The 26,733-nt window shown below is 54.6% G+C and overlaps 2 protein-coding genes across 2 annotated transcripts in view; both read left to right on the top strand.

The window, feature by feature from the left end:
* Window positions 1-18,783, top strand: part of LOC122682699 (atherin-like) — a 32,712-nt gene extending 13,929 nt beyond the window's left edge. Inside the window, exon 4 of the mRNA XM_043885701.1 lies at window positions 17,250-18,783. Coding sequence (XP_043741636.1) covers window positions 17,250-17,790 — 541 coding nt within the window. The 3' untranslated portion in view covers window positions 17,791-18,783. The remainder of the gene's footprint in view (window positions 1-17,249) is intronic.
* The window catches only part of RAB7A (RAB7A, member RAS oncogene family), a 43,227-nt gene that overhangs the window by 13,732 nt on the left and 2,762 nt on the right, over window positions 1-26,733 (top strand). Inside the window, exons 2-5 of the mRNA XM_043885312.1 lie at window positions 18,795-18,855; window positions 20,685-20,811; window positions 24,964-25,182; window positions 26,454-26,582. Of these exons, the coding sequence (XP_043741247.1) occupies window positions 18,803-18,855; window positions 20,685-20,811; window positions 24,964-25,182; window positions 26,454-26,582 (528 nt within the window). The 5' untranslated portion in view covers window positions 18,795-18,802. The remainder of the gene's footprint in view (window positions 1-18,794; window positions 18,856-20,684; window positions 20,812-24,963; window positions 25,183-26,453; window positions 26,583-26,733) is intronic.

The following is a 26,733-nucleotide window of genomic DNA, read 5'->3' as shown; positions in this document are numbered from 1 at the left end:
GGAGAACTGGCAAAAAAATGTGTGGCCTTTCACAGGAAAAACGAGTTTGAGGGGAACCCTCCCAAAGCAGGCGGTGACATGAGGATGCTAGTCAGAGACGTTGAATCCGGCATGTTAATGCGCTCAAGGAGCCAAAGGAGACGGCGGGCAGAGAAGGAAAGGGAGTTGGGGATAGGTGTCTGAACAAAATGAGGATATCGGGAAAAAGTAATTCTAGACAAGGAAGCAGTTTTGAAACAGAAAAGTACAGTAGCTGAAAGGGGAAGCTTACAGAAGGGTTTAAGAGCCACATGAGCAGGCAGAAGAGTGAGACAGCTGAAGTGATTCCATGTGAGGAGCAGAAAAGCCTGAAGAGAAGTGAGCGCAGCCTGAGTGTACATGGATGAAGCTCTCCTGGTCCAGCTTGGCCTGATGGGGGCGACCGGAGGGAGCCGTGACCCAGCTCAGGCCCGAGGCTCACAGGACAGAGGAGATGGTGTCGTCAGAGCAAAACAAAAGAAACCACAGACAGGAGCAGACCCACAGATGTGTGGTTGCCGGAGGGGAAGGGGGCTGTGGGCGTTGGGAGAGCAGACACAGAGTGTTGTCCAGAGTGGGTAAATGACAGGCCTCTGCACCGCGCGGAGAGCTGCATTCAGTGCCCTGAGATGGCCGCAGTGGAGAAGGGTGTCGGAGAGAGTGTGCGGCAGAGGCGAGCGGCGTGGTGAGTCAGCTGCACTTGAATCAGAAGAGCAGAGTGGAGCTGCCCTGGTGGCGCTGTGGTGAGGAGTCTGCCTGCCAGTGCAGGAGACTTGGGTTTGATCCCCGATCCGGGAAGATCCCACATGCCACAGAGCAACTCACCAAGCCCTCATGCGTGGCCTTCATGGGAAAGTGCCTGGAGGCGGAGGAGCTCTGCTCCTTCCCCTTAATGACCTTGACACTCAGCCGGCCCAGCGTCACCTGGTGAAGCCACATGGGCTGGTGATGTTGAGGAGCTTGGAAGAGTCACGGGAGCCTCCTTGTCAGCAGGGAGGCCTCAGCGAGGCCCAGGACCGTGGTCACCTGCTGACTCTGCTTACTGTTAGTAACTGTGCTGACAGGGCTACCTACCTACCTCATTTTAACACACTTTGCTTTATAGCACTTAGCAAGTTGGCAATCCTGTGTCAAGCGAGTCTGTCAGTACCATTTTCTTCCCACAGCAGTTGCTCAGGTCAGGTCTCTAACATTTTGGTAATTCTCAAAATATTTCAAGCTTTACTACCGTATTTGTTGTGGTGATCTGTGATCACTGATCTTTGATGTTACTGTTGCAGAAAGATTACAACTCCCTGAAGGGTCAGGGGATGCCTGGTAATTTTAGTATTAAGTATTTTGAAATAAAGGCAGGTACATTTTCTTAGACATAGCACTGTTGCACATTTAATAGGTGACAGTGAAGTGTAAACGTAACTTACATGCACCAGAAAGTCCATGTGACTCAATTTAGTGCAGCCTCACTGTTCTGCAGTGGTCAGAACCAAACCTGCAGTGTCTGAGACATACTACTTGTGCTAACTAACAATTCTGATGTTACTAACAAAATGAAAAGTATTTCAATAAAAACAGCTGAAAATCAAAGATTATTGGTAAATTTCTCATCAGAAACCTTGGAGGCTGTGTTGCTCTGTTCAAAATATAGAGGGGGGAAAAACTTGTCAAACAAGAAACCTGTAACTGGCAAAACTGTCCTTCAAAACTGAGAGAGAACTTGAGAGCTTTCCAGAGAAGCCAGAGCTGAGCGAGTTCACCACAGCCCTGCCTGCAGTGAGGGGATTCCCTCATAGTGGAGGGTGCTGGACAGTGACCGCAGCCCCGTGAAGAAGTAGAGGTCTGGTGGAAGAGTCACACAGACGATTAGAAAGGCTGGTGCTGTTGTAACTCACCTTTTTGTTTCCACTCGATTTCAGGGACTAACATACTTAGAAACTGAGTTCATCTTTTGGGAGGACGCGATACATAAAGCTGTGGTTTTGTGACATCTGTGAGTGAGAGGGCATGGGGTCTGAGATGTATGGGAACAGCTTTGTATGTTACTGGAGTTAAGCTGGTGTAGAGTGGCCTGTTAAACTGCTGCAGCTTCAGGATGTTAAATGTGGTTCCATGACCACAAGGAAAAAGCTAGCTATGGGATATACTCACAAGGAAATGAGAAGGGAATTGAAAATGTTTTGCTATAAAGAATCAATTAATAACAAAAGAAGATGGCCGTGCAGGAATGGGGGACAAAGAAGCAATAAGGCATATGAAAAACAAGCAGGAAAAGGACTGGAACTGTGACTGCGTTAAACTTGCCAGTCAAAAGACAGATTGGCAGTTTGGATAGAAAAACATGAACCATTTACTTGCTCTCCACAGGAGACTTACTTCAGAGCCAAAGACAGAAAAATGTTCAGTGTGAAAGGATGTGGAAGGGACTCATGCAAATAGTAACCAAAAGAGAGGGCGACTATACTCATCTGAGGTGAAGTACACTTTAAGTCAAAAAAAAAAAAGCTTACAAGACAGCATATTAGTGGAAGATTCGGTACAGCAGGAAGGTTAGGCAGTGATAAACAGGTACACACCATTCCACAGCCATCAAAATACATGAGGCAGAAATGAACAGAGCTGAAGGCGGAGAAGCTTGACAGTAACGCTGACGATGGGTGGGCCCAGACAGCAGGTACGGGAGGAGGAGGACGTGAGTGACACAGTAAACGGACTGCGTCCAGCAGGCACGGGTCTCTGCCCCCCGCCACCAGGACACACATTCTTCTCGATGGACACGGTCGTTCTCCATGTTAGAATACATGTTGAGCCATAGTAAGTCTCAGAAGGTTTGAAAAAGTAGGTTATCATACAAAATACCTTTCTTTCTTTCTTCTTGTGATGGCGACCATTTTTGAAGTCTTTATTGAATTTGTTACAGTTATTGTTTCTGTTTTATGGTTTGAGTTTTTGGCCTTGAGGCATGTGGGATCTGCGCTCCCCAGCTAGGGGTGGAACCTGCACCCCCTGCGCTGGAAAGCAAGGTCTTAACCGCTGGACCGCCAGGGAAGTCCCCAAAGTATCTCTCGGACCACAATGAGATAAAGTTAGAAGTCAATAACGAGAGGAAAACTAGAAAACCCACAGATACCATAGATGGTAAACAGCACATTCTTACAGAACTAATGGGCCAAAGAAGAAGTCACAGGAGAAATCTTAAAACGCCTAGGGATGGAGGACTCACTGGCAGCAGTTAGGACTCAGCGCTTTCGTTGCTGGAAGCCTAGGCTCAGTCCCTGCTCTGGGAACAGTGACCCTGCAGACACAGCCTAGTAGAACGTAGAGGACCTAGCGAAGTTCTGAGGGGGAAGCTATCGCCATAAGTGCTAACATCGAAACAGATCTCTAATCACCAACCTAACTTCACTTCCCAAGGATCTAGAAAAAGAACAGTTTAAACCCAAAGCTTAAAAGGGAAGGAAATAATCCAGGTAAGAGCAGAAAACCCGTTAGATTAACTGCAAATTTTTTAAAGGCTCAAATCACTAAAATCAGAAAAGAAAGTGGAGATATGACTACCCGTTTTTATGAATAAAAAGGATTCTAAAAGAGTCCTAGGAACACTTGTACTAGAATGAATTGCATAGCTTGGATGAAACAGATTCCTAGAAATACACAAACTGCCAAACTAAATAGAAAATAGGAATTGTACTGTTGTCAACTAGGGGATGGAATCAGTTACCAAAAGCTTCCTGACAGAGAAAAGCCCTGGATCTAATGACTTCACTGGTGAATTCTAACGGTTAAAGATCTAAGACCAGTTCTCAAGTTCTTCCCAGATACTGAAGAGGGGAGAACGTTGCCTCTTCTTTTTTTTGTTTTGTGTTGGGACATGGCCTGTTAGCAAAGTTGAGATGGTTTCAGGTGAACAGTGAAGGGCCTCAGCCACACATGTGCATGTATCCATTCTCCCCCAAACGCCCCTCGCACCCAGGCTGCCGCATCACATTGAGCAGAGTGCCCTGTGCTGTGCTAGGGCCTTGTTGGTGATCCGTTGTAAACATAACCCTGCGTACGTGTTCATCCCAAACTGTAACTTCGAGGGGAAAACATTTCTTAGCTCATTCTGTGAGGCCTGTATTGGAAGTGAAGTGTTAGTGACTCCGTTGTGTCCAGCTCCTTGTGACCCCACGGACTGTTGCCCTTCAGACTCCCCGTCCACGGGGTTTCCTAGGCAAGGGTGCTGGCGTGGGCAGCCATTGTCTTCTTCAGGGGATCTTCTTGACGCAGAAGTTGAATCCTGGTCTCCTGCATTGCAGGCAGATTCTTCACCATCTGAGCCACCAAGGAGGCCAGCATTGCTCTCCTACAAAGGTCAGACAACCACTACAAAAAAAGGAAACTATCAGTCAATGTGTCTTAGGACAGTGGTGCAAAAGTCCTTAACAAAATACCTGTAACATTTAATTCGGCAGTCTGTTAAAAGGGTTTATGTGCCAGGACCAAGTGGGATTTATTCCTTGCTTGGATTTATTCCTTGGAATGCTAGGTTGGTTCCACAACCAAAGAGCGATTGTTAATACACCATGTTAACGTAATGAAAGGGGAAAACCATCATCTCAGCTGATGCAGAAGACAGCACCCTTTCAGGATGAAAGCAGTCGAAATACTGGGAATAGGAGGAAATTATTTCAACATAGTAAAAGTCTTATATGGCAAATCCACAGTGAACATCATGTACAGTGGTGAAGGACACACTTTGTCTTCTAAGATCAGGAACAAGGCACTGATGCCCACTTTACCACTTCTCTTCAAAACCCTACTGGAAGTTCCAGCCAGAGCAGTTCAGCAAGGAAAAGAAAAGACATCCAAATTGGACAGGAAAGAGATACATGATCTTATATGTGGAGTGCCTTACAGAGTTCATACCCCGAAATTAAAAAGCTAAAACCTCTTAGAGCTAATAAACTAATTTAGCAAATTTTAGGATACAATCTGAAAAAGAAATTAAGGAAACAGTTCCATGTACAGCAGCATCAAAAGAAATAAAATACTTTGGAATAAATTTTAACTTGGTAAATGAAAAAGACTTCTAAATGAAAGACTATAAACGTTGCTGAGAGAAGTTAAAGATGTAAGTAAGTGGAAAGACATCTCATTTGTGGATTAGAAAAGTTAATATTGTTGGGAAACCATCTACAGATTCAGTGCCATCCTTGTCAAAATTCCCAATGACTTTTTTTTTCTTTTTGCAGAAATAGAAAAGCCTGTCCTGAAAGCCGTGGGACCCTCAGTAGTCAAAATAATTTTGAAAGCTCAAAAGTTGGAGGTCTCCCACGTCCAGATCTTGAAACTGCAAAACTCTGTGGTAATTAGAACAGTGTGATACTGGAATAGGACACACGTGTAAACCAGCGGAACAGACTAGAAAGCCCAGACATTAATCTTCACTTTCAAGGTGAATTGACCTTTGGCAAAGGTGCCAAGTGCGCTCCGGGGCGAAAGCAGTGGCTTCCGTGGCTGGTGATGGTGCCGGGGGAATGTCTGCCTGCAGAGGGGTTTGGACTTGTCGTCACACACAGAGTTAGATCAGAGACCTGCAGCTGCTTTTTATTGAAGAATCGTTGATTTACCGTCTTGTGACGTCTCCTGTAGAGCACGCGACTCAGCTATACGTCCTGTTCTCTCCCGTCTTCTCCATGGTGGTTTACCGTAGGATACTGAATGTGTGGTCCCCGCGCTGTGCGGTCGGGCCTCGCTCCTGTCCGTCCTGCGTAATAGTTTGCCCCGCTCACTCTGACCTCCCAGTCCAGCCCCTCCGCGCCTCGCTTGCTCTTGGCAGCCGCAGAGAAAGCCCTGCTGGCTCTGTCCTGAGCCTCCTCCGTGAGCAGGTCCCCGTGGTGGCTCAGGTCTCACGTGTAGGTGGTGCAGGGCCGTTTCCCCCGGCCGGCCTCCTTGCGGGGTAGCCCCAGCTGCGCCCCTCTTGCCGCGCACAGTGTTGCTCTTCTGCACGTGCCGCGGCCGCCCCGTCCACTCGTCCGCCGCTGGGCACCCGAGTTGTCCCCAGACCCCGACTGCTGTGAGCAGTGCTGCTCTGAGCCTTGGGGTGCCTGTGTCTTTTTGACTTAGAGTTCTGTCTGGATATTCGCCCAGGAGTGGGATTGCTGGATCATATGACAACTCTATTTTTAGCTTTTGAGGAACTTCCCTAGTAGCTGCACCAGCTTATTGATAAATTCCTACCAAGAGTGTGGGAGGGCTCCCTTTTCTCCACACCCCCTCCCAAATTTATTATTTGTAGACTTTTTAGTGATGGCCATTCTGACCAGTGTGAGGTGGTACCTCATTGTAGTTTTGAATTGCATTTCTGGAATAATTAACAATATTGAGCATATTTTTATGTGTCTGTTGGCTGCCTGTATTTCTTTGGAAAAATGTCTATTTAGGTGTTTTGCCCAATTTTTTTTTTTAAGTTTATTTGGCTGTGTCAGATCTTGTTTGTGGCATGGGGAGTGTTCATTTTGTCACGCCACACCTTTTCATTGCGATGCGCGCACTCTAGTTACGGTGTGTGGACTTAGTTGCTCTGTGGCTACTTGTTTGTTGTGTTTTGTTGTTGTTATTGAGTTGTGAGAGCTGTTTGTATATTTTGGAAGTTAGACCCTTGTCAGTCATATCATTTGCAAATATTTTCTCCCATTCTGTAGATTTTTTTCCCTTTCTTTGTGGTTTCCTTTTCTGTGCAAAAGCTTGTAAGTTTGATTAGTTCCCATTTGTTTATTTCAGTTTTTATTTCTATTGCTGTGGGAGACTGAGCTAAGTTAAGAAAGCATTGGAATGACTTACATCAGAGAATGTTTTGTCTGCATTCTCTCCTAGGAGTTTGATGGTGTTGTGTCTTATATTTCAGTCTCAAAGATCTCAGTCTAAGAGGTAAAAGTAAAAAAGTGAGGGACGTCCTTGGTGGCCCAGTGGTTTTAAGAGTCCACACTTGCACTGCGGGAGACGAGGATTTGATCCCTGGTCAGGGAACCAAGATCCCACATGCTGCTCAGGGCTGCAAAAAAAAAAAAAAAAGACAGCTGTGAAACGCTCAGAAGTAAACAGGGCGAGATTCCTGGTGTTGGATTTGGCGGTGATGCAGTGGCTGTGATACCAAGGGCACCTGCAACAACAGAAAAAATAGATAAATTTGGCTTTGTCAGAATTAAAGCTTTCGTGTTTCCAAGCACAGTTAGGGGAGTAAAAAGACAACCTACAACATAGGGAAGATACTATCAAATTGTACATCTGATAAGGCTTATATTCAGAATACATATTTAAAGTTTGAACAAGTCAACAGCAAACAAGCAACTTGATTATAGATGGTTCAGGATCAGAGTAGACATTTCTCCAAAAAAGATGTGGAAATGGCTGATCCACACAAAAAATAAATACACAGCACCATTAGTTATTAGGGAAATTCAGAACGGTGATACATGCTGCACTTGGATTACGGTGGCTCTTTTCTCCCCCACCCGAAGTAATATTGATTGATTGATTGGTTGATTGATGGCTGGCTGTGCTGGGTCTTCCTTGCTGCTCAGGCTGTCTCTGGCTGTGTCGAGCGGGGGCTCTAGTCGCCACGTGCGGGCTTCCTGCAGTGGCCCCTCGCCGGGCGCGGGCTCTGGGCTCTGAGCCGCAGGGGCGCGGCCTGCCCGCCCTGAAGCACAGGCGCAGGAGTCGTGGAGCGCGGGCGTGGTTGCTCCAGAGCATGTGGGATCTCCCTGGACCAGGGGTCAGACCTGTGTCTCTTGCATTGGCAGGTGGATTTTTTACCACTGAGTCACCACGGAAGTCTGGCTCTGTATTTTTAAAATAAATATGTGTTGCTGAGAATTAGGGAAATTGGGACCCTTGCATATTGCTGGTAGGAATGTAAAATGCTGGAGTTGTGGAGAGCAGTGCGCAGATTACAGAAAATTACCATATGTCCTGGCACTTAGGTGCGTCTACCCACCAGGTTTGAAATCAGGATCTCCAGCATAATCCATACACCATGGTTTATGGCAGAATTACTCACAGCAGTCGTCGGGTGGAAAGACTCTGCGTGTTGGTAAACAGATAAGCGAGGCACGGTATCTGGATGCGGGGTGTGTTACTCACCATGTAAAGGAGTGGAGTTCCAGTGTGGGCCGCAAGCTGGACAGCCCTTGAAAGCAGGCCGAGTGAGATACGCCAGGCAGGAGAGGACCCGGTGCCCAAGAGCTGTTTGCAGAAGGCCAGTGCCGAGAGAGAAGTCGGGCCGGGGCGGGCGAGGAGGGCCGCTGCATGCTGCATGCGTGACCCGCGCGGGGCCTCTGCTCGCCCTGACGGAAGGCCCTGGAAGTAGTCACGGTGGCTGCTCACGGGTGAGGCGCTCACAGGTGCTGTCACTGGGGTGTGGGTCTCCGCTCCAGACGCGGCTTCCTCCCAAATCAGAGCCCGACGGCGTCTCAGCTGGCAGGTCTCTGACCTCGAGATGTGACGTTGTGGGCACCTCCTGGGTGGTCACCGCGCCGGCTGGGAAGCTGCGAGCCCTGCTCCAGGGCGGCTGTCCCACTGAGGAGGAGGACCGTGGTCTGCACGCGGCGTGTGCCTTGCAGTGCTGCGTGCACCTGACCTGCGACCGGACGTTCAGCTCTTCTCCTTGCTAGTGGGCGACTGGCGCGTGTCCACCCTGAGTGAGTGTTTAGCAGTGATTTTCCTAAATGTTACTGAAGCAAGCTGGCCGTCAGTGATCTTGGGAGGCAGGTGGATCTGTGTGTTGCCAAATCTTGCATGCACTGCTTTTGAATCCCTGTAAAGCTACACTTGAGTAATGACCTTCGGATAGTAACCTTGGTAGTGGAGGCAGGTAGTGGGCACTTCGGACTTCCTCATCAGCCAGAGGAGCTGAGCTCTCGCTGAGCTCTGAAGTCTGCGGGGCTTTCACACCTGCCTGGTGTGCTGGTGAATTTTCTGTGTCAGCCTGAGCGGCAGGGGCCCCCAGGGGTTAGCCTGAAGCGTGCTTCCAGGGTGTCCATGCTGTGTTTCTGGGTGAGGTGCACAGCTGGGCGTGTGGGCTGAGCAGGGCAGACTGCTCTTGTCCAGGCCTGGGAGGCTTGCCGAGGGCGACAGGCTGAGGGGGAGAATTCTCCCGGTCGGAGGTTTTCCCAGCTCCCCACTCAGCCAAGATCTAACACCAGGTTGCCTGGTTTCCAGGCCTTCAGATTGCCGATCGGGGGGCATCTCAGCCTCCGTAATGTTGTGAGAACTTCCTCTCTAGTCTAAATGCTACATTTCATGTGTGTATTCCGTGATCTTATACATCCTTACAGAAACGTGAATCTCATGTATGTGAAGTTTATTTTTAACAGCACATTTGAAATCTTACTTTAATGGTAAAACATAGGCTTTTATATGGTGCCAACAGAAGCATTAGGTTCTGTTCCTTCATCCTTGGATCCATGGTTCTGTTTCTCTGGAGAATCCTAACTGGTACGTACTCAACTGAATGCAGAGTTCCAGAGAATAGCAAGGAGAGCCTTCTTCAATGAACAGTGCAAAGAAGTAGAGGAAAACAGCAGAGTAGGAAAGACTAGATGCCTCTTCAAGAAGACTGGAGCTATCACAAGAACTTTCCATGGGAGAATAGCACGATAGAGGACAGAAACGGTGTGGACCTAACAGAAGCAGAAGAGATGAAGAAGAGGTGGCAAGAATACACAGCAGTAACGCTACAAAAAAGGTCTTAATGACTGGGATAACTGCAATGGTGTGGTCACTCACCTAGAGCCAGACATCCTGGAGTGTAAAGTGAAGTGGGCCTTAGCATCACTACCAACAAAACTAGTGGAGGTGATGGAATTCCAGCTAAACTATTTAGAATCCTCAAAGATGATGCTGTTGAAGTGTTCCACTCAATATAAAAGTGTTGCACATTTGGAAAACTCAGCAGTGGCCATAGAACTGGAAGATGTCAGTTTTCATTTCAAGCCCAAAGAAAGACAGTGCCGAAGAATGTTCAGACTACTGCGTAATTGCACTCATTTCACATGCTAGCAAGGTAATGCTCAAAACCCTTCAAGCTAGGCTTCAGCCGTAGGTGAGCCAGGAACTTCCAGATGTACAAGCTGGGTTTAGAAAAGGCAGAGGAACCAGAGATCAAGTTGCGAAAATCCTTTGGATCATAGAGAAAGCCTACGGTAAAGCCTTTGACTGTGCTGATCACAACAAACTGTGGAAAATTCTTCAAGAGATGGGAATACCAGACCACCTTACCTGTCTCCTGAGACTCCTTCCTGTATGTGGGTCAAGAAGCAACTGTTAGAACTGGACATGGAACAACGTCTGGTTCCAAATTGAAAAAGAACAACCACAATTAGTACTTTAATAGACTTACTCTTCAGAGACAGGCATCAGAGTAGCCTTGTTTGGAGTGGATATCGGGGGTCTTTTTGTTGTTTGTTTTTAATAATGTGGCTTGTGGGAGATCATAGTTCCCTGATCAGGGATTGAACCTGTGCCCCTTGCAGTGGAAGCTTGGAGTCTTAACCACTGGACCACCAGGGAAGTCCCTAGGTGATGGGTATTGCTAAAAGACAATTTTCAAGAAAAGATGGTATCATGACTGTCACTTACAAAATGAACAAAGAGCAGATATGCATGGGAGGTCAGCAGTGTTGTAAGGAACCTGCAGCTGGTGACAAAGCTGGCTTTTCCACGCCAGAAGCTTGTCCTGGTAGAACCCGTTTGTGTGTCTGAGAGTCATGTGTTCCGCCATCGTGTCCACACGTTCAGCTGGTCGGGACAGTGAAGGCCTGGAGTGAGGCCCAGGGCGCTCTGGGCTCTGGGCCCCAAGCCGTGCACCGTTCCCCGCAGGAGGCATCCCGCGCCCTCTTAACTGTAGGTCTCCGTACGGAATATGAGCTCATAATGCTAAATTGGGCTACTTTTTCATTTAATACTGAAATTTTTGAACACTTGTTTCAAAATGTTTTGGTGAGGAGGCTTTGTGAATTAAAGCCCCAGTGGTTACATATTTGGTTTAATGTAGTTTGATGACTTGATATGCAATGTGGTCTTTGCTCCAGGGGTCTGTTCTGAGGACAGTGGCCCTGGGACAAAGTGTGGGGCTCCTGGGGCTCCTGTATTCCTGGTGCCTAACTTGGACGCAGGCAGTGCTCGAGGATCGGAGACTGGGACCCCAAACGTTGGGCGAGAGTTGCTGCTCTAATTTGTCTTTCCCTGGGGGTAGCGCCCCACTTCATGCCAAAGCAGTAAATGCTGCGAGCCACAGGTGTGTGGTCCTGTGATCTTGTTCCCTGAAGCGGTGGTGGGATCAGGGTGGCCTGGCAGTGGGCACGGGGGACTGAGATTCACGGTGGGAGAGACAAGCCAGTCCTGAGCTGGCGCATCTTCAGAACGGAAGGGCCCTTGGATACCCGTCCAGGGGCCCAGCGGCCACCGAGAGCCTCCATTGAGGAGGGGGCGCCGCCGGCAGGGCGAGCTTGTTGGGGCCTGTGGACCGGAGAACAGCAGGCGCGCTGGGAGGAGCCGGAGCCCTGACGGGGCTTGGCCTTGGTTGGGGAGGGTGCTGCCGGCCGAGGGAAGCTCTCCGCTGGCTCGCCGCCCCCCCGTGGGTGCTGCTGGGGTCTGTCTGTCCCGGTTCCCACCCTTCCATTTCGCTGATGAAACGTGCCCTGCCTCTCTGGCTGCTGTCCTGGTGGTGGCGGTGTACCGCGTGACCTGGGCCTCCGTGTCTGAACTCCGGGTCGTAGATCCGTGGCCGGTGGCATTAACTTGTCGGCATCTAACCTGACCGCACGTGTGATATGATGCATTCTGTGCTCTGTGTTATGTGGAGCCTTAAAAACTGCCCAGTGTGGAGACAGACTGTCACTTAGCTGACTGGGTTTTTTTAACTTCGGCGTCTGGACTGGGACGTGGTCGGGAAGGAGTTGTTCAGGAGCCGGTCTAGCCCTGTCGTGGCACACCTCAGCCACCACGGTTCCTGCCAGAGTCCTTGAGAAGAAGTGCGCGTGACGCCTTACACAGACACCTGCAGGCGGAGGGTCTGCTGGGGCGCTCAGCACCGTCAGGAGCGGACGTCCACGCCTGGTCCCGGAGGTTCTGAGGTCTGCGCGACGTTCCCTAGTCTGACCTTCTGCAGGCCGCCTGCCCCGGATCAGTGCGGTCTGTCTGGCCCTTCATGCTCCCGGTGTCGTCCACAGTGCTGTGGCTTTCAGACGGGCCCCGGGGGTACAGAGGGCCTGGGGGACCGTGTGGACGCTCCTGGTCAGCCAGGACCAGTGGCTCTGAGTACTTTGAAGTGGTTAGGATGCAGCCAGTGTACTCCTGTGGCGTTGTGATGAAAGCCCATGTGTGCACTGGTGCCTGAGGTTGCTGGTGAAGAGCTAGTGCTTACTGTGTTTTCAAGAGGGAAAGAAGAGGGGCCAGGTGGTGCTGGACGCCATCCGCTGCGGCGGGAGGCGTGTGACGACCGCCGACAGTGCCGGTGGGACCCCAGGGCTGCGAGAGCGGCGCTGCGCAGACACCGCAGGACGCTGCAGCTGCGGGGACGCAAGTGCTCTCTGCAGGCGGGCCGGCGGGCGGGCGCGGCTGCTGCCGAGGACTGCCCGGTTTAGACCAGCCTTCTCCCACCGCTTTCATGATCACATCTCCCTTCTGCCCCCCAGGCCTTTGCAGATCCAACCCCCACCCCTACCCCGCCAACTGTCTCCCCTGCCCCAGTGAATTTTTTTTTTTTTTCCCCCAGTGAAATTTTAATACCATGGATGTCCTGTGTCGTTATGCTTGGCTTTTGGAGGGCCACAGACCATGGTTAGTAACACCCGCACGGGGAATGGGTGGCCTGGACCAGCAGAGGGTTGGCATGGTCGTGAAGCTTAGCCCAGTGGCAGTATACTTCGTGGGCGTTTGGGATGACTGCTGAGGCTGCTGGTACCTTCCTGTGCGTTAAGGACTTCCACGCTGAGGGAGCTCTTAGACGTTTGTAAAATTCTCCACGTTCTTACGGCGTCACCGTGTTTCACTAATGGATGATGCATGTACGATGAGGCAGGTGTCGTGAGAAGCGCAGTGAGTCTGATCCAGGCAGAGGGCGGCAGCGGGAGGCTGCGGATCCGGAGGCAGGCTGCGTGGGCAGGAGTTGAGGGCGGGTGTTGAGAGCGGTGCTGGAGGGTGTGTGCGTGTCTGGCCCTGCTGCGGGCTGAGAACAGCTCCCTGCGCGGGAGGTAGCTCGTGGTCTCTGGGTGTGCATGCGGGAGCCCGGCGGGGTGTGGGTGCCCCGGCTGTCTCTCCCAGCACAGGGTGGGGTAAAGTGACTCCTGAGGGCCCATTACGGTGTTGGGTGCTTGGACTCATTCTGCACGTGGCCTCCCCGTGTATGGCGTCACACCAAAGCCCTTGTCCAGTGAGGTGTGAAATAGCCAGCTGCATCTGGCCCCTGGAGCTCCCAGTTGACCACCCAAAAGCTACAGAAGAGAACGCTTTATTCAGCTCACAAGGAGTTGTTGCGGCCTTCTTGTTTGTTTGACTGCCCCAGGTGCTTCCTGACCAGAACCTGGACCCCCTGCGTTGAAAGCATGAAGTCTTAACCACTGATCACCAGGGATAGGTCAACCCCAACGTCCAGCCCAGTAACTGACACTTCACTGCACCCTCAGCAGGTGTCTGAGCCAAAGTGGGTGTGCTTACTCCCCGAGGTCGCGGCTAGTGACCAGTGTCCTGAAAGGGACAGGGGTCGTGAGTGCATGTGGTTAAGTGTGAGGCATGGAGGAGGGTGTCAGGACATAGGCCTTAGTCTGAGGTCGTCTGATCAGCTGGGTTAGGATCTCGAGAGCGGGGAGCCGTGCTTCTCGGGCGCACAGGTCTGAACTGTTAGCGCAGAACAGTAGGCGGACGCGGAGGCGAGAACCCGAGTGGAGTCGCTGCGCGCCCACTCTGCAGCTGTGCTTTTTCTCCTCTGGCGCGGGCACGCGCCTTCCTCCAGCGACTGCTCCGCCGCAGCGTTCGCTGGTTGGCGCGGTCCCAGTGGGCGCGGTGTGACGGACTGCAAGATGCACGTAAGCGAAGCTGTGAGTTGTCTTAGACGTTTCTCTAGGACCTCAGACACACGTGTTAACATGCGAGTGTCGCAGAGGCCAGCGAGTTAGTGTGAGAGGCTGCGGTGATGAGATTTGGAAGGTGAAGTAACAATACTAGGAATACTGGTTGACTAGGTACGTTTTTCACACTGTTAGAAAAGCCCTCATAGGGACTTCCCCAGTGGTCCAGCGGCTAAGAATCCGCCTTTCAGGGCAGGGGGTGCAGGTTCAATTTCTGGTCGGGCAACTGAGATCTCACGTGGTGCAACAACTGAACCTACTCCACTGCTAGAGAGTCTGCACTGCAGCTCGAGGCCCCACCCCACACCCGAGAGGCCCCGCCCCACACTCCAGAGGCCCCGCCCCACACTCCAGAGGCCCCGCCCCACACTCCAGAGGCCCCGCCCCACACCCCAGAGGCCCCGCCCCACACCCCAGAGGCCGCGCCCCACACTACAGAGGCCACGCCCCACACTCCAGAGGCCACGCCCCACGGCTATAGCTCCCCCATGATGTAAGTTGATGCTGTGGCAGCTCCAGAGAATGTGCCCTGGTGAGAATGCCAGCCAGGCCTTTCCTGCTGAGTGATGGGCAGGGGCTTAGGAGTCTTCCTCTCAGACAGTGCTGATCTTGTGCTTGTGTGGAGACCCTGGCACGTCGCTGCGGGCCAAGCCTAGGAGGAGGTGCTCGGGGCCTCCCCGGACCTGCATTCTCAGGTCCGTCGCCGGGACTGTCCCCCGTCCTCCTGTGCGGAGGGCACCTGGGGGGCAGCGTGGCGTGGCAGGAACACCCTGGAAGGAGCACCGGGGGAGACGGGGCGTGTTGGGGCAGTGTTGGCGGTCAGCGGGTCGTCCTGCCTGGGACATCCTGGCGCCCTTCCCCTCCTTCCAGTCCAGGCTCAGTCGTCCCCTCCTGGAGCAGAGCGCGTCTCACTCCCCAGCTGAGGTCGCGGCCTTGGAAGCGCCCGCGCGGTTCGGCGGTGTGCTGCTCCCTGGCGTCTCTCCTGCGTCTTCTCGAGCGCTCCCAGTGTCCTCTTGAAGCCCTCTGGTAGCTCTTTGCTGCTGAGTTTCCCCTGGGGGTGCTGGCTGTAAACGGGACATCAGACCAGCAGGCTGTTAGCTGACACCATCACAGCGGAAGGCTTGCTTGGAGCACACAGGCTGCATGATGAGAGGACCCCAAGATTCAAGTTGCATAAACCTCGGGGACTCGGCGTGGGGTGCGCCCCCGCGTGGCCGGCACGGGGGCAGCGCCCTGGTTGAGGGGCTGCCCTCCGGTTGGCGGCAGAGGTGGAGGTGGCCCGGCTTCCTGCTCCTCCCCTCCCCGTCCCTTTGTCCCCGGGCCCCCGCCCACCTTCTCCGGCAGTCCTCACTGGCCGTGCACAGCCCAGAGTCTGGGCTGGGTCACGGTGTTTTCCTGATGGTTCTGCCTGCTTGCGGCTTCCTTATTGGCTCTGCTTTTATGGCCAGTTGGCTGCTCAGCTTCAGAGATGAGAGCGGTGACTCCAGGTGTGTGTGTGGGAGTCTAGCTTTTGATTTCCCACCGGAGAAACAGTGTCCCTGGGGAAGGAATCCCTGCAGCACGTGGAACAGTGATGCGCACTGATCATGCTGGGTTTGAGGACAGAAGGAGAGGATGTGCCATGAGTATCCCTTCTTCTAGAAAGACACTGGGAGAGATTCCTGGGCTGGTGGGTGTTCTCTCAGGGCCTGTTCCCAGGCCCCGGGGTTGTAGGGTTTTTCAGAGCGGTCTGCGTCTCCAGCAGTCCGTGGAGATGCTGTTGGTCGAGGGTAACAAGGCAGGTGCTGCCAGAGAGGGCTCTGGAGGCTCTGCTCCTTGCGCAGACCTGTGTTCCAGGTTTGCCTTGGTTTTGTTTTTTCCTTCGCTCTTGTCTAGAAACAAGTGTCCCGCTCTTCGATCCTAGAGAACATTATGTACAAAAACATAGCTCTTAGTGGTTGCCAGTGTGAAGCCGGTGGCGTCCTCTGGGTTGGCCCTGGCCGCGACCCCCCCTCGCCTGTTGACAGGCGCTGCGTGGGGGTGCGTGTCCTGGAGGTCAGGAATGCTCTTGGAAGCAGAACCAAGTGGAAAAATCAACAGTGGACGTTTTCCTCCAAAATGGAAATAACTTTTTGAGTTTAAAGGTCGTTTGCCCCTGGAAAGATGACGGTTAAGCGAATATGAAGAAAAGGAAGTCGTTTGTGATCCCCCCTCCAGGAGAGACCTGCTGGTTTGTGCGTTGCTTACCTTCCCACCTCTGTCCTGTGTTGGAAGATGAGCTGCAGGGCTGTTAACCCCGCGCTCTCCACTGAGTGGGGGTCAGCCTTGTACTGCTGAGTTCTGCAACACTGGAATTCCAGCCCATCATGTTAATGCTGTATTTTTATAACGTACTTTCCAAGATGGTTAGGCCAGTTCCCTGTCACCACTCTTTTTTGAAAGGATTGGGAGGGACTCTTGTTCATTTTTCACTAAGAGAGATAGAATGACTTCATCACATTCCCCCCAAATCCTTGGAATTACTTAAATAGGGAAGAACTTTTATCTTTACATTAAGGCTTCCTATAGGAGGTATCTCTTCATTTATTCTGATTTTCTTTGTCTCAGTAAAATTTTTCTCATTTAGATCCTATATCTGTTAACTACTGCAACAGTGGCTGCAGTTAAATTTGGAAAATCCTTCAGGAAAGTGAATTAGCAAAAGTCATAAAAGTGCTTTTATACTTTTGACTCAGTAATCCCAGTCTTAAACAGTTAATCCCATTCTTAATCTCAGTAATCCCATTTTTAAACATCTTGGGTTAAGATGGACAGAAACCTTTCCCTTGAGTGAGAATTGACCTTTCATTGACTTCCTGGAACCCTTTGGGAACCCTGTTGAAGGCACATGAGCGCCTCTGTTGTGGGAAGCTTTGCTTATGGTCACGTGTCTCCACTTGGCGATTGCATCTGATGGGTGGGGAGGGGCTGGGCGTACCTGATGGGCCCCCAGCCTTGGGCTTCGTGGAGCACAGTGGCTCTTGTGCTGGATGTGTCTCTCGTGGGGAGCCCCCAGAAATGAGGGCTCAAGAGTCGGGGTGTTGAGGCCAGGCCGCCTCATCCAGGCCTGACACCCTTCCTCTGGCTTAAGAGCTGTTTTCCTTCTCCCAGCAGAGAGGTTGACCGGTGTGTCCGAGGTCACAGCGCTGGGGAGTGTGGGGCCAGGAATTCCCTTCTTCCCCTTCTTGAGTCACGGCCCTGTGGCAGCCAGTGCCGTCAGCCTCAGCCTTCAGGAATCCAGGCAGGTGAAGAGCCAGAAGTGGCTTTTGTCAGGCCCCGTCCGGAGAGTCTTGTCTGCCTGGACTGGAAGGACACCAGGGTCTGTCGAGTGCATGCCCTCCCTGCTCGGTCCCGTGTAAGCCCCGAGGCCCCCCGAGGTCCCCGCTCCGCTGACGGGGGGAGGCGGACGCCGCCCCTGCTGGTTCCCAGTCGTCTCTGCCCGGCCTGTCCAGTGTCTCCTGAGGAGGGCCAGGGCTCCGGGTCCCTGGAAGGTGTGGGGTCCTTTCTGAGGACACTTGTGCTCTGGAGGCGGTGGCAGCCCCCAGCCCTCTCGGGATCAGCGCCGAGGGGAGCTCATCGTGGTCCTCAGGTGCAGCCCCGACACCGGTCCAGGGTCGGGACTGCTGCCCTCCTGACGCTGCTCTTCCCCTGAAAGTCTGTGAGGCATTACTGAGGACCACGAGGCCCGTGACCGTAAGGAAAGTGATCCGGGGTCAGGGTGAGGCAGGAGGTTGCGCACCAGTGGGGCCTCTTCCATGCTGTGTGGTCCAGGCTCCGGAAGACTTCCTGAAGGGCTTTCTGGGGAAACATGGTCTCGAGCTGCAAAATCAGATGTTGTTTCTGCCAATATTTGGTAACTGCTGAGCACTGGAGATAGAGAAGAAAACGGTCTAGACAGAAACCATCAGGAGAAGAGAGATCAGTGTAATAACATTAAAATGTCGAGTCCAGGTGACCCTCGCACGTGCAGCCCTGAGCCGCGTGTCCGCTTGCAGGAGGGTTTCTGGCTGAGCCGCGCGCCCCGTCGCCGCAGAGGCTCTCCTCGGTGCGGAGCTCGGCTCTGGGCGCAGCGGCCGTGGCTCCTGGGCCGCTCAGGGTCAGTTGCTCCGCTGCACGTGGGAACTTCCTGGGCCAGGGCTGGAAACCCTGTCTCCTGCATTGGCTGGTGGATTTCTAACCCCTGGACCACCAGGGACGCCCTTGAGGGTGTTTTAAGGACTGCGGAGCCCGCGTGGTTGAAGTGCAGGGGCAGGACCGCGGGTGCCGACGCCCGGCTGTGAGGTGGTCCGCGGTCTCCAGCTGTGTGCAGGGTCCGTGCTTTGAAGACAGGCGGCATCAGGGGGAGAGGCGTCCTGCTTCACGGTGGACGAAGGGCTCGCCCCTGAGGAGACGTGCGTGAGCAGCACTGAGGCTCACCCGCGCCGCCTCAGCGTCCCGGAGGGCCGTGTGCGCCTGCAGGCTCCCCTGGGTGCTGCCTGGTGTGCTCCTGGCCTGAGTCCCGTGCTGAGTTGGGCGCTCCGTCCAGGCCCTAGGCGGCAGGGGGAAGCCAGCCGGAAGGCTTGGGCGCCGAGCTCCCAGGCCGCATCGGTGCATGTGCCGAGGGCGGGGCTCCCCTCGCAGTTCTGTCCTGCTCATGTGCCTTCTCCTTTCTTCCAGCTTGAAGGATGACCTCGAGGAAGAAAGTGCTGTTGAAGGTGATCATCCTGGGAGACTCTGGGTAAGCGTCCCTCCTGCACTTGAGCTGACACCCTGGTGGAGCTCTCGTGCTGGTCTCCGTGGGGCCGGGTCTCCCTGCCGTGGGGGCACAGCAGAACCCACGCTGCAGGTTTGGGGGGCGCTGCAGCACAGGCGGAGCCCGAGACCCTGCAGGTGCTTACAGACCACCTCCGCGGCGTCGGCATCACAGGGAAGGGAGCCACGGGACCGTCTGCTTTCTCGGGGCACAGAGAAGGCATGTTTGCACCGCGCCGTCACCACTTACACGAGCAGTAACCGGATGTCTAAAGGGCATCGCACATACTGTAATTTAAAAATCATTTACTGCCAGGAAATGCTAACCATCAGCTGACCCTTCGGTGAGACGTCATGTTTTTGCAGTAGCAACATCAAAGATCACTGATCACAGATCATAACAAAGTAATGATGGAAGAGTTATAACTACTGCGAGAATTGTCAAAATGTGACAGACGTGAAGGGAGCAGAGGTCCTTGGCAAAGCGGTGCCAGCCGACGAGCTTGACAGAGGGCTGCCGCAGACATGCAGTCTGCAAGAGAGCAAACGCAAGCGGAAGGCAGTTTCTGCAGACCGCCTGAGAGTGAGGCGTGCCTGCACCCGCCTCCGGCTGGGCCTGAGTCTCCAGTGACCAAGTAACTGATTAGTTCTGTGATCACTGGGAAGATTCCAGGGGGTGTGGGGGGCGCTTTTCAGACTTGGCATCTGAAGTGACCCTTGAAAACTTAGACCAGAGGCTGCATACTTTTGAAAATCATATAATAAATGCAAATGTGCCTCCTGTTCCAAAGTTCTTTTAAAAAGGCAGTGCTTTTCCTACCCTGGCTGGCTTCCTTAATCACCTGGTTTTAAAAGTGAGGGTCCCTCCCGAGCTGCGGGCCAGCGCTGGCCGGCATCCGTGAATCCGCACTCCCGGCCCGTCTCCGCTCTCCCAGCCGCCCCTCCCGCACTCACTCGCTCCGGTCCCTCCGCCCCACCGTCAGTACTGAAAGTGCTGCTTTCCGGCCCATTCCCCAGACTCGCCTGCTGACAGACTTCCTGGCGTCTTCCGCTGGACATTCGGGCGCAGGTGGCCGGGCGGGGAGCACTGCCCTGGGCTGTCCTCCCAGGTCCTCTGCCAGTGAAGCAAGTGTTTTCCTTGGTGGAAAGGAAGGTGTTACTCAGCTGGGCACTTGCTGAGTTCTCTTACTGAAACACCTCTCGGGAGCCTGCTTTGGTGGATTCCGATTTGGCGGAATATTGGTGCTTTTTCTGCTCCAGATTTTAAGCTCGGTTTGGGCTTCCCTCATAGCTCAGTCAGTAAAGGATCTGCCTGCAATGCAGGAGATCCGGGTTGGATTCCTGGGTTGGTAAGATCCCCTGGAGAAGGAAATGGCAACCCACTCCAGTGTTCTTGCCTGGAGAATCCCATGGACAGAGGGCTACAGTCCATGGGGTCGCAAGAGTCGGACACGACTTACTGACTAAACCAACAGCAGCAGATTGTCTGGCTGGTGTGAATGTGTGCTGGGAGCCAGTGGCTTCCTCTGACCATTACTCTCTTGGACTGAATAACCACCACTAAACGGAGAGACCCAGGATGGCAGAGACACTTATGAACGAGTGGGCGATCTTACTGCTGGAGCTTCTTTTAGGAGGAGGGCGTTGGTTGGCCTCTGTCCGTGACCGTCACTTGGTGAACTGGAGGCTTCCCCGCGTTGGGAGGGGCCCGCCCTGTTCTGCAGGACAGACAGTCCTTCCAGACTGCACGCGTCAGAGGCAGTGTGCGGTCCCGTCCTGCCTGACTTAACACTTGTGGTTTTTCTCCAATTTCAGAGTCGGGAAGACCTCACTCATGAACCAGTATGTGAACAAGAAGTTCAGTAACCAGTACAAAGCCACAATAGGGGCAGACTTCCTGACGAAGGAGGTGATGGTGGACGACAGGCTAGTGACCATGCAGGTGAGCGCCTCCCCTCCACGGCCCGGCCTGCTCGTGTGGTCTGGGCGCCGGCCTCTGCCCTGGCGCCGCCCTCCCTTTGGTCAGGCCTCATGGTTATGTTCACAGGCAGTCCCCTTCCAGTGGCCTGCCCAATACAGCCTGAGACACCGAGGGCGTCCTCAATACTGCAAGCCACACCAGCAGTTTTCCTTTTTTTCCCAAAGTTAGAATTGAACTGGACTTCCTGGGTTTTGTTGTTGTTTCGGTCTAGTTTTTTGCTATAAAGTTGGCAGCTTACAAGTTTCAGTCTTGCGTCTCCAAAGCATCTAAGTCGTCTCTCTCTCAGCACGCCTGCCTCGTGCTTTAGGCTGAAGAGCCCTTGCGTCTCTCCTGGGTCCTCACAGCACCCATTATAGTGATTTTCCTGGCTTCTCATCTGTGCTCTCCATGGCCCTTTGAGTTGAGTTTTGTTCAGGGAGTCTGGCTTTGTCATGTAGCAGTTTAATCTGATTTCCAGGGCTTCCCTTTCAACACTCGGGGTAAACACGATTCCTTCACTTTGCTCCTTAAGAGGCTTCACGTTCTGGGGCTTCCCTGGCGGTCTAGTGGTTCCAACCACGCGTCCAGTACAGGGGCCTGGGCTTGATCCCTGGGGAGGAGCTAAGCTCCCACCAGCCTCGCGTGCCCTCGCTCAGGGCTCTGCCGGCCAGGCCTTTCCGCCCCAGCTTCTGGCATCCTGACGTCGCCAGCTTTCAGCCCAGGTGTTGTGTTCGGAAGCCGCTGCCTCCACAGCAGTTGCGCCCTGTTCTCTGCCCTGAATGCTGTCCTGGGGAGACCACGCCGTGTGGTCCTGGCTGACACCCGGCTTGCTGAGAGTCTGGATGGTACGGGCTGCAGTGGGAGTGTCTACCCGTGTTCACCTCGAGCTGCATCTTGGGCTCCCGGGGCACGCGCTGCTCCAGGTGGTGCCGATGTGGCTGCCGCCGCACCGTGTCAGACACAGCGGCCTGCGGGGGTGGGCAGGCAGGTCCGGTGTCCAGAGGTGCGGGCCTCTGGCTGCACAGTAAGCAGGTGGGGGGCTGTGGGGTGCTCTCCAGGTGGCAGAACTGTAACCACTGGATGTTGTGGGGGCCCTTCTGTGACATAAAAGTGTAAAACCACAAGGTGGTACACCGGAAGCAAACGTGACGTTGTGGTCAGGGAAACCTCAGTCTCTGTGTGTGACGAAAGTTTGCGTAAGCCAAGCTTGAGAGAAAAGATTTTCAGATAGAGAGAAGCGGAAGCTGATGATAAGCTCAGGCTCCTGCGGCGGTGGTTTGTGGAGTTACAGCAGGGATGGCATTCTGTCAGTCTTCAGGACGAGACATGGCCTGCACGGGGCGGGCTGCGGAGCTGAGGCCCCGTTGGACACACAGACACGCAGGGCTCCTGGGGCCTGGGAGGGCTGTGGAAACAGGACTCCAGGCCTCAGGCCCCGGGAGGGGTGATGCTGGCCTGTGGGGTGCACCTGGGGCTCTGCTGCCCTGCCCCTGGTGGGGGACACGCCGTCTCGCTGTACATGTCTCTGCTCCACGGGGCACAGAGAGCTTTGCAGGATCTGACATAACCCTCTGTCACTCCTGCCGAAGACAAAGGTAAGCCCACCCTGTCGGGAGATGCACAACTTCCGGACAGAAAATGAGTTCTTGAGGGAGTAGTGAGGAGACGGGAGGCTTCTGGACAAGGGCTGGAGACTGAGGAAGACAGCGCCTGAGAGATGGACGTGTGGGAGGCTTAGAAAACGCAGACAGACTGCACAGGTAAACCTCAGGTTACACTCAGCGGGGGAAACCGTGAACTTCAGCACTGAGCTGAGCAAATCACCTCAAAGAAAACTGGAATGCCAGAAGCCAGAATCCTTAGAGCACTTGGGGAGAGAGGACGGGTACGGGTGCAGGAGAAGCAAGCGGACAGGTGAGTTCTCAGCTTTGCGGCGCGGCCGGGGGCTACATCCGGGTCCCGGGCTCAGGTGTTGCCTGAAGACCCCCGTGTCCTGGCGCAGACAGACAGCCGTGGTTCTCATAGCCACGAGGGCTTGCAGAAGGGAGGCCCAGCTCCTCCCAGCTCGGGGCCAGTCTGATGAAGCCCCATAAGCTCAGATCTTAAGAGTTTCCTGAAGTCGGTGCACCCGCCGAGAACCCAGGGCACCGAGCAGAGTCTGGAAAGAGTGCGAAAGAAAACGTGGTCCTCGGGTTGGAACAGAGGCGCGCTCAGGCTTCTGCGGCCAGCGTAAAAGGCTGGAAGTGAATGAAAACACCATCTCCGGACAAAGGCATCCTCATTCCAGGTCTGGAGGAATCCTCCTGTTTCTCTCCAGCAACATGCCGAAGAGAGATGATTCAGAGAAGGCAGCACAGCAAGGACCAGCGGGAACCTCCCTGGCAGCTCGAGCGGATTTGTTTGAAAGAAACGCAGCGTCCGTGCGTCTGCGGAGAAGCAGCTAAGCAGGTGGCATGGGTCAGTAGGGTTGCTGAGAGTGAAACACGGAAACCCAGAATTAGAAGTTAGACAGTGTTGGCAGATGGGACACAGCAGTCGCGGGCTGAGAGGAAGGAGAGTGATGGGAAGGGGAGCAGGTAGAAGCAGGACTGGGTGAGCAGCTCCGACTTTTCATTGCCTCGGAAGAGCGGGTAGATCAGAGATGCGTACTTGCTAGGAAGTTTCCACAGCAGGTGTGGTACCAGTCCACAGATTCAGGGAGGCCCACATTCCAAGAGGGGTAAATTAAGAAGACTGGAAAAACCATGTTGAAAGAAACACCTTTTTGAGACAAACTTGAAAGCAGCCAGAGGAGCAGGAACGACCGGGAAGCGCGGTGGCGAGGCTGAACGAGGCTGCAGTGGGTCCGGCGGCTGCGGCTTGTTCTCCGGGCGGGCTGCTCTGCCCCCGGGTGCCTGGCTGCGAGGAGGAGGGCGCACCTCCCTCGACTCCGGGGCAGAGAGCCTCAGAGGCGCACCCCAGGCAGGAGCGGCAGGTCCGCGATGTGACTGCAGCTTGCTGGCGTGACGGGGCCCCCGCACGGCCCCGTGCCCCGGGTTGTCCGCGTGCGGGCTCGCTGCCTCTGGGCAGACATCGGCCCGGATTTGTGCAGGAGGCCGTCCGTGCGGCCCTGGGAGGTTGGCGTGTTCCGCGAGTGCTGCGGTCTCAGGAGGCCGGGCCGGCTGCACGGAGCCTTAGATGAGACGGGTGGCTCAGTCTGCACTCCATGTTGACCTAAAACCCAGGCCTTGAGTCCCAGCCGGCGCTGTGGGCATCGTTTTTACTCGGGCTGTGAGGATGGTTCAGATTCTCGTGCTGTTCTGAAGCTAAGTGCTTTCCTGCAGACAGACAGACAGAGGGTCCAGCAGGTGGCAACTGCTGTCAGCGGAGGTAACCGCGTGCCTTCTGCCCCGGCACTGGGGCCTGTCCTGGGAACACCGGCTGTCCCTCCCGGCGACCGGGGCCCTGCTGGGGTCCGGGGCTTCGAGGAGGTGTGCCCTGCACCCCGGCCTGGCGGAGCAGTGCCTGATGGGAAGCCCTGAGAGCTGAGTGCCCTGTGCGCTCGGTCAGCACCTGCCCTCTGTGCTGGGTCCTCACTGCCTTCCCTTCGTTCCTCTCCCCCTCCCTTGCCCTCCTCACACAGTGCTTCTGTTTCGTCTCTTGAGATATAATAAAAATAAGTTTGTTTTTTTTAAGGTAAATGTTATATACAGTAAGATACTTAAATGTAAACAAATGTACAATTTGGGAGTTCCCTGCTGGCCTGGTAGTTAGGATCTGTGCTCTCACTGCTGAGGGCCCAGGTTCAGTCCCTGGCTGGGGAACTAAAATCCTGCAAGCCTCACGGTGTAGCCAAATAAGCAAAAGTAAACGTACACTGAACAGATGATCCCCCGCGGGAAGCTCTGCGAGTATGGAGCTCCTCGGGTTACGGCGCAGCTTTCCCCTGCATGCCTCCCCGTGTGACCTCCACCTGGATCAGGACCCGCAGTTTGGAGCGTCTCCGGGCTTCGGGCGCGTGCACTCAGCTGCCGGCGGTCAGGGTGCTCCGCCCCCGCCCTGAGCCCTGAGGTGCTCATCTTGGGGTGGCCCTGGTGTCCCCCGCGCCCCCTGTCCTGGGCCGCGCCCCTAGGAGTGACGGTGTGTCTTGGGCAGATCTGGGACACGGCTGGACAGGAGCGGTTCCAGTCCCTGGGCGTGGCCTTCTACAGAGGTGCCGACTGCTGCGTTCTGGTGTTCGACGTGACCGCCCCCAACACCTTCAAGACCCTTGACAGCTGGAGAGACGAGTTTCTCATCCAGGCCAGTCCCCGGGACCCCGAGAACTTCCCCTTTGTCGTGTTGGGAAACAAGATTGATCTCGAAAACAGACAGGTGCGTGCTGGCGACAGTGGGGTCTTTGGTGGGGGCCGCCTTTAAAGGGGGCGTGAGGCCCCGGGGACAGTGCCAGAGTTCAGGTTTGACTGGTGAAGAACCACGTGCCCCGAGGATCACCCCACCTTTCTGTCTGCGTGCGACCCCTGCAGGGGCAGAGTACAACTAACACGGGGGCTCCTGGCTGCCCTTGGGTGGGGCCCGGCTCCCTGGGAGCAGAGCGGGGAGGGTGTGCGGGGTCGGAGCGCCCCGGGGAGCGGCCCCCTGCCAGTCCTCCTGGCTCCTGTCTGGGATTGACCTCTAGGCCCCGTGGGACCTCGGTCTTCTGGCCTCGTGGCTCTGGGCGTGCACCGTCTCCAGGCCGGCTGCCCTTGGGGACTGGGGCCCAGGAGGCCCGTTGAGACCCCCACACCGCCCGCATGGCCATGACTTGGGCTTGTTGGCACCTCTGCCTCTGACCCGGGAGGAGGGTTCGGTTGCCCTCAGCTGTCGTCCTAGCGCTCCGGGGGCCTCCCCAGATCCCGTGGGTGAGGGCGTTGCTTTGGGATTTGAGTAAAACTGCTCTGGCTTCCTTTCCAGTAGCATCTCTCTGGGGAATGTAGATCAAGTTTTCTTAAGTATCAGTTCAGTTCAGTCGCTCAGGCGCGTCCGACTCTTTGAGACCCCAAGAATGGCAGCACACCAGGCCTCCCTGTCCATCACCAACTCCCGGAGTTTACTCAAACTCATGTCCATTGAGTCGGTGATGCCATCCAGCCATCTCATCCTCTGTCGTCCCCTTCTCTTCCTGCCCCCAATCCCTCCCAGCATCAGGGTCTTTTCCAATGAGTCAACTCTTCGCATCAGGTGGCCAAAGTATTGGAGTTTCAGCTTCAGCATCAGTCCTTCCAATGAACACCCAGGACTCCTTCAGGATGGACTGGTTGGATCTCCTTATAGCCCCGTTTATTTTTGACCAGTCAGCTCTCTCCTCAGTGAATTATTCCTTCTCTCGTGCCTGAAAACAGGCTCGGGTGCGGGGTGGGGAGGAGTCAGGAAACAGGAGGGGACTGGGTTGGGGGCTCTGGGGTCTGGGTGTGCGATCAGGCCAGGGGCCCAGGCAGGTGCGTTGAGCAGTCACAGGAGGGGCTGCAGACCTGGAGACGGAGTCCTGGGACAGGGGCGGGGCTGGTGGGCGGTGCCCGGGGGCGGGGCGGCGGGGGGGGGGGTCCCAGGGGTCCTCCGGTGGGATGCCTGCTCTTCCTGGCACCTGTGCCCTGCCTGTCCTTCAGGTGGCCACCAAGCGGGCACAGGCCTGGTGCTACAGCAAAAACAACATTCCCTACTTCGAGACCAGTGCCAAGGAGGCCATCAATGTGGAGCAGGCCTTCCAGACGATCGCCCGGAACGCGCTCAAGCAGGTGGGTGTCTGCAGCCATCGGCGCCTGTGGGGACGGAGCTCCGGCCTGGCCCCCTCCGCCTGCACCTCTCCCCGCGGGCCCTCTGCAGCCAGGGGCGGTGGCGGGCCTTGGAGAGCGGCCTATCCCGTCGTCTGAGTCAGCTCCACGGGCA

The sequence above is a fragment of the Cervus elaphus genome, chromosome 24, assembly GCF_910594005.1.
Source record: "Cervus elaphus chromosome 24, mCerEla1.1, whole genome shotgun sequence".
Lineage (NCBI taxonomy): Eukaryota > Metazoa > Chordata > Mammalia > Artiodactyla > Cervidae > Cervus > Cervus elaphus.
This window is presented reverse-complemented; position numbering and strand designations above follow the sequence as displayed.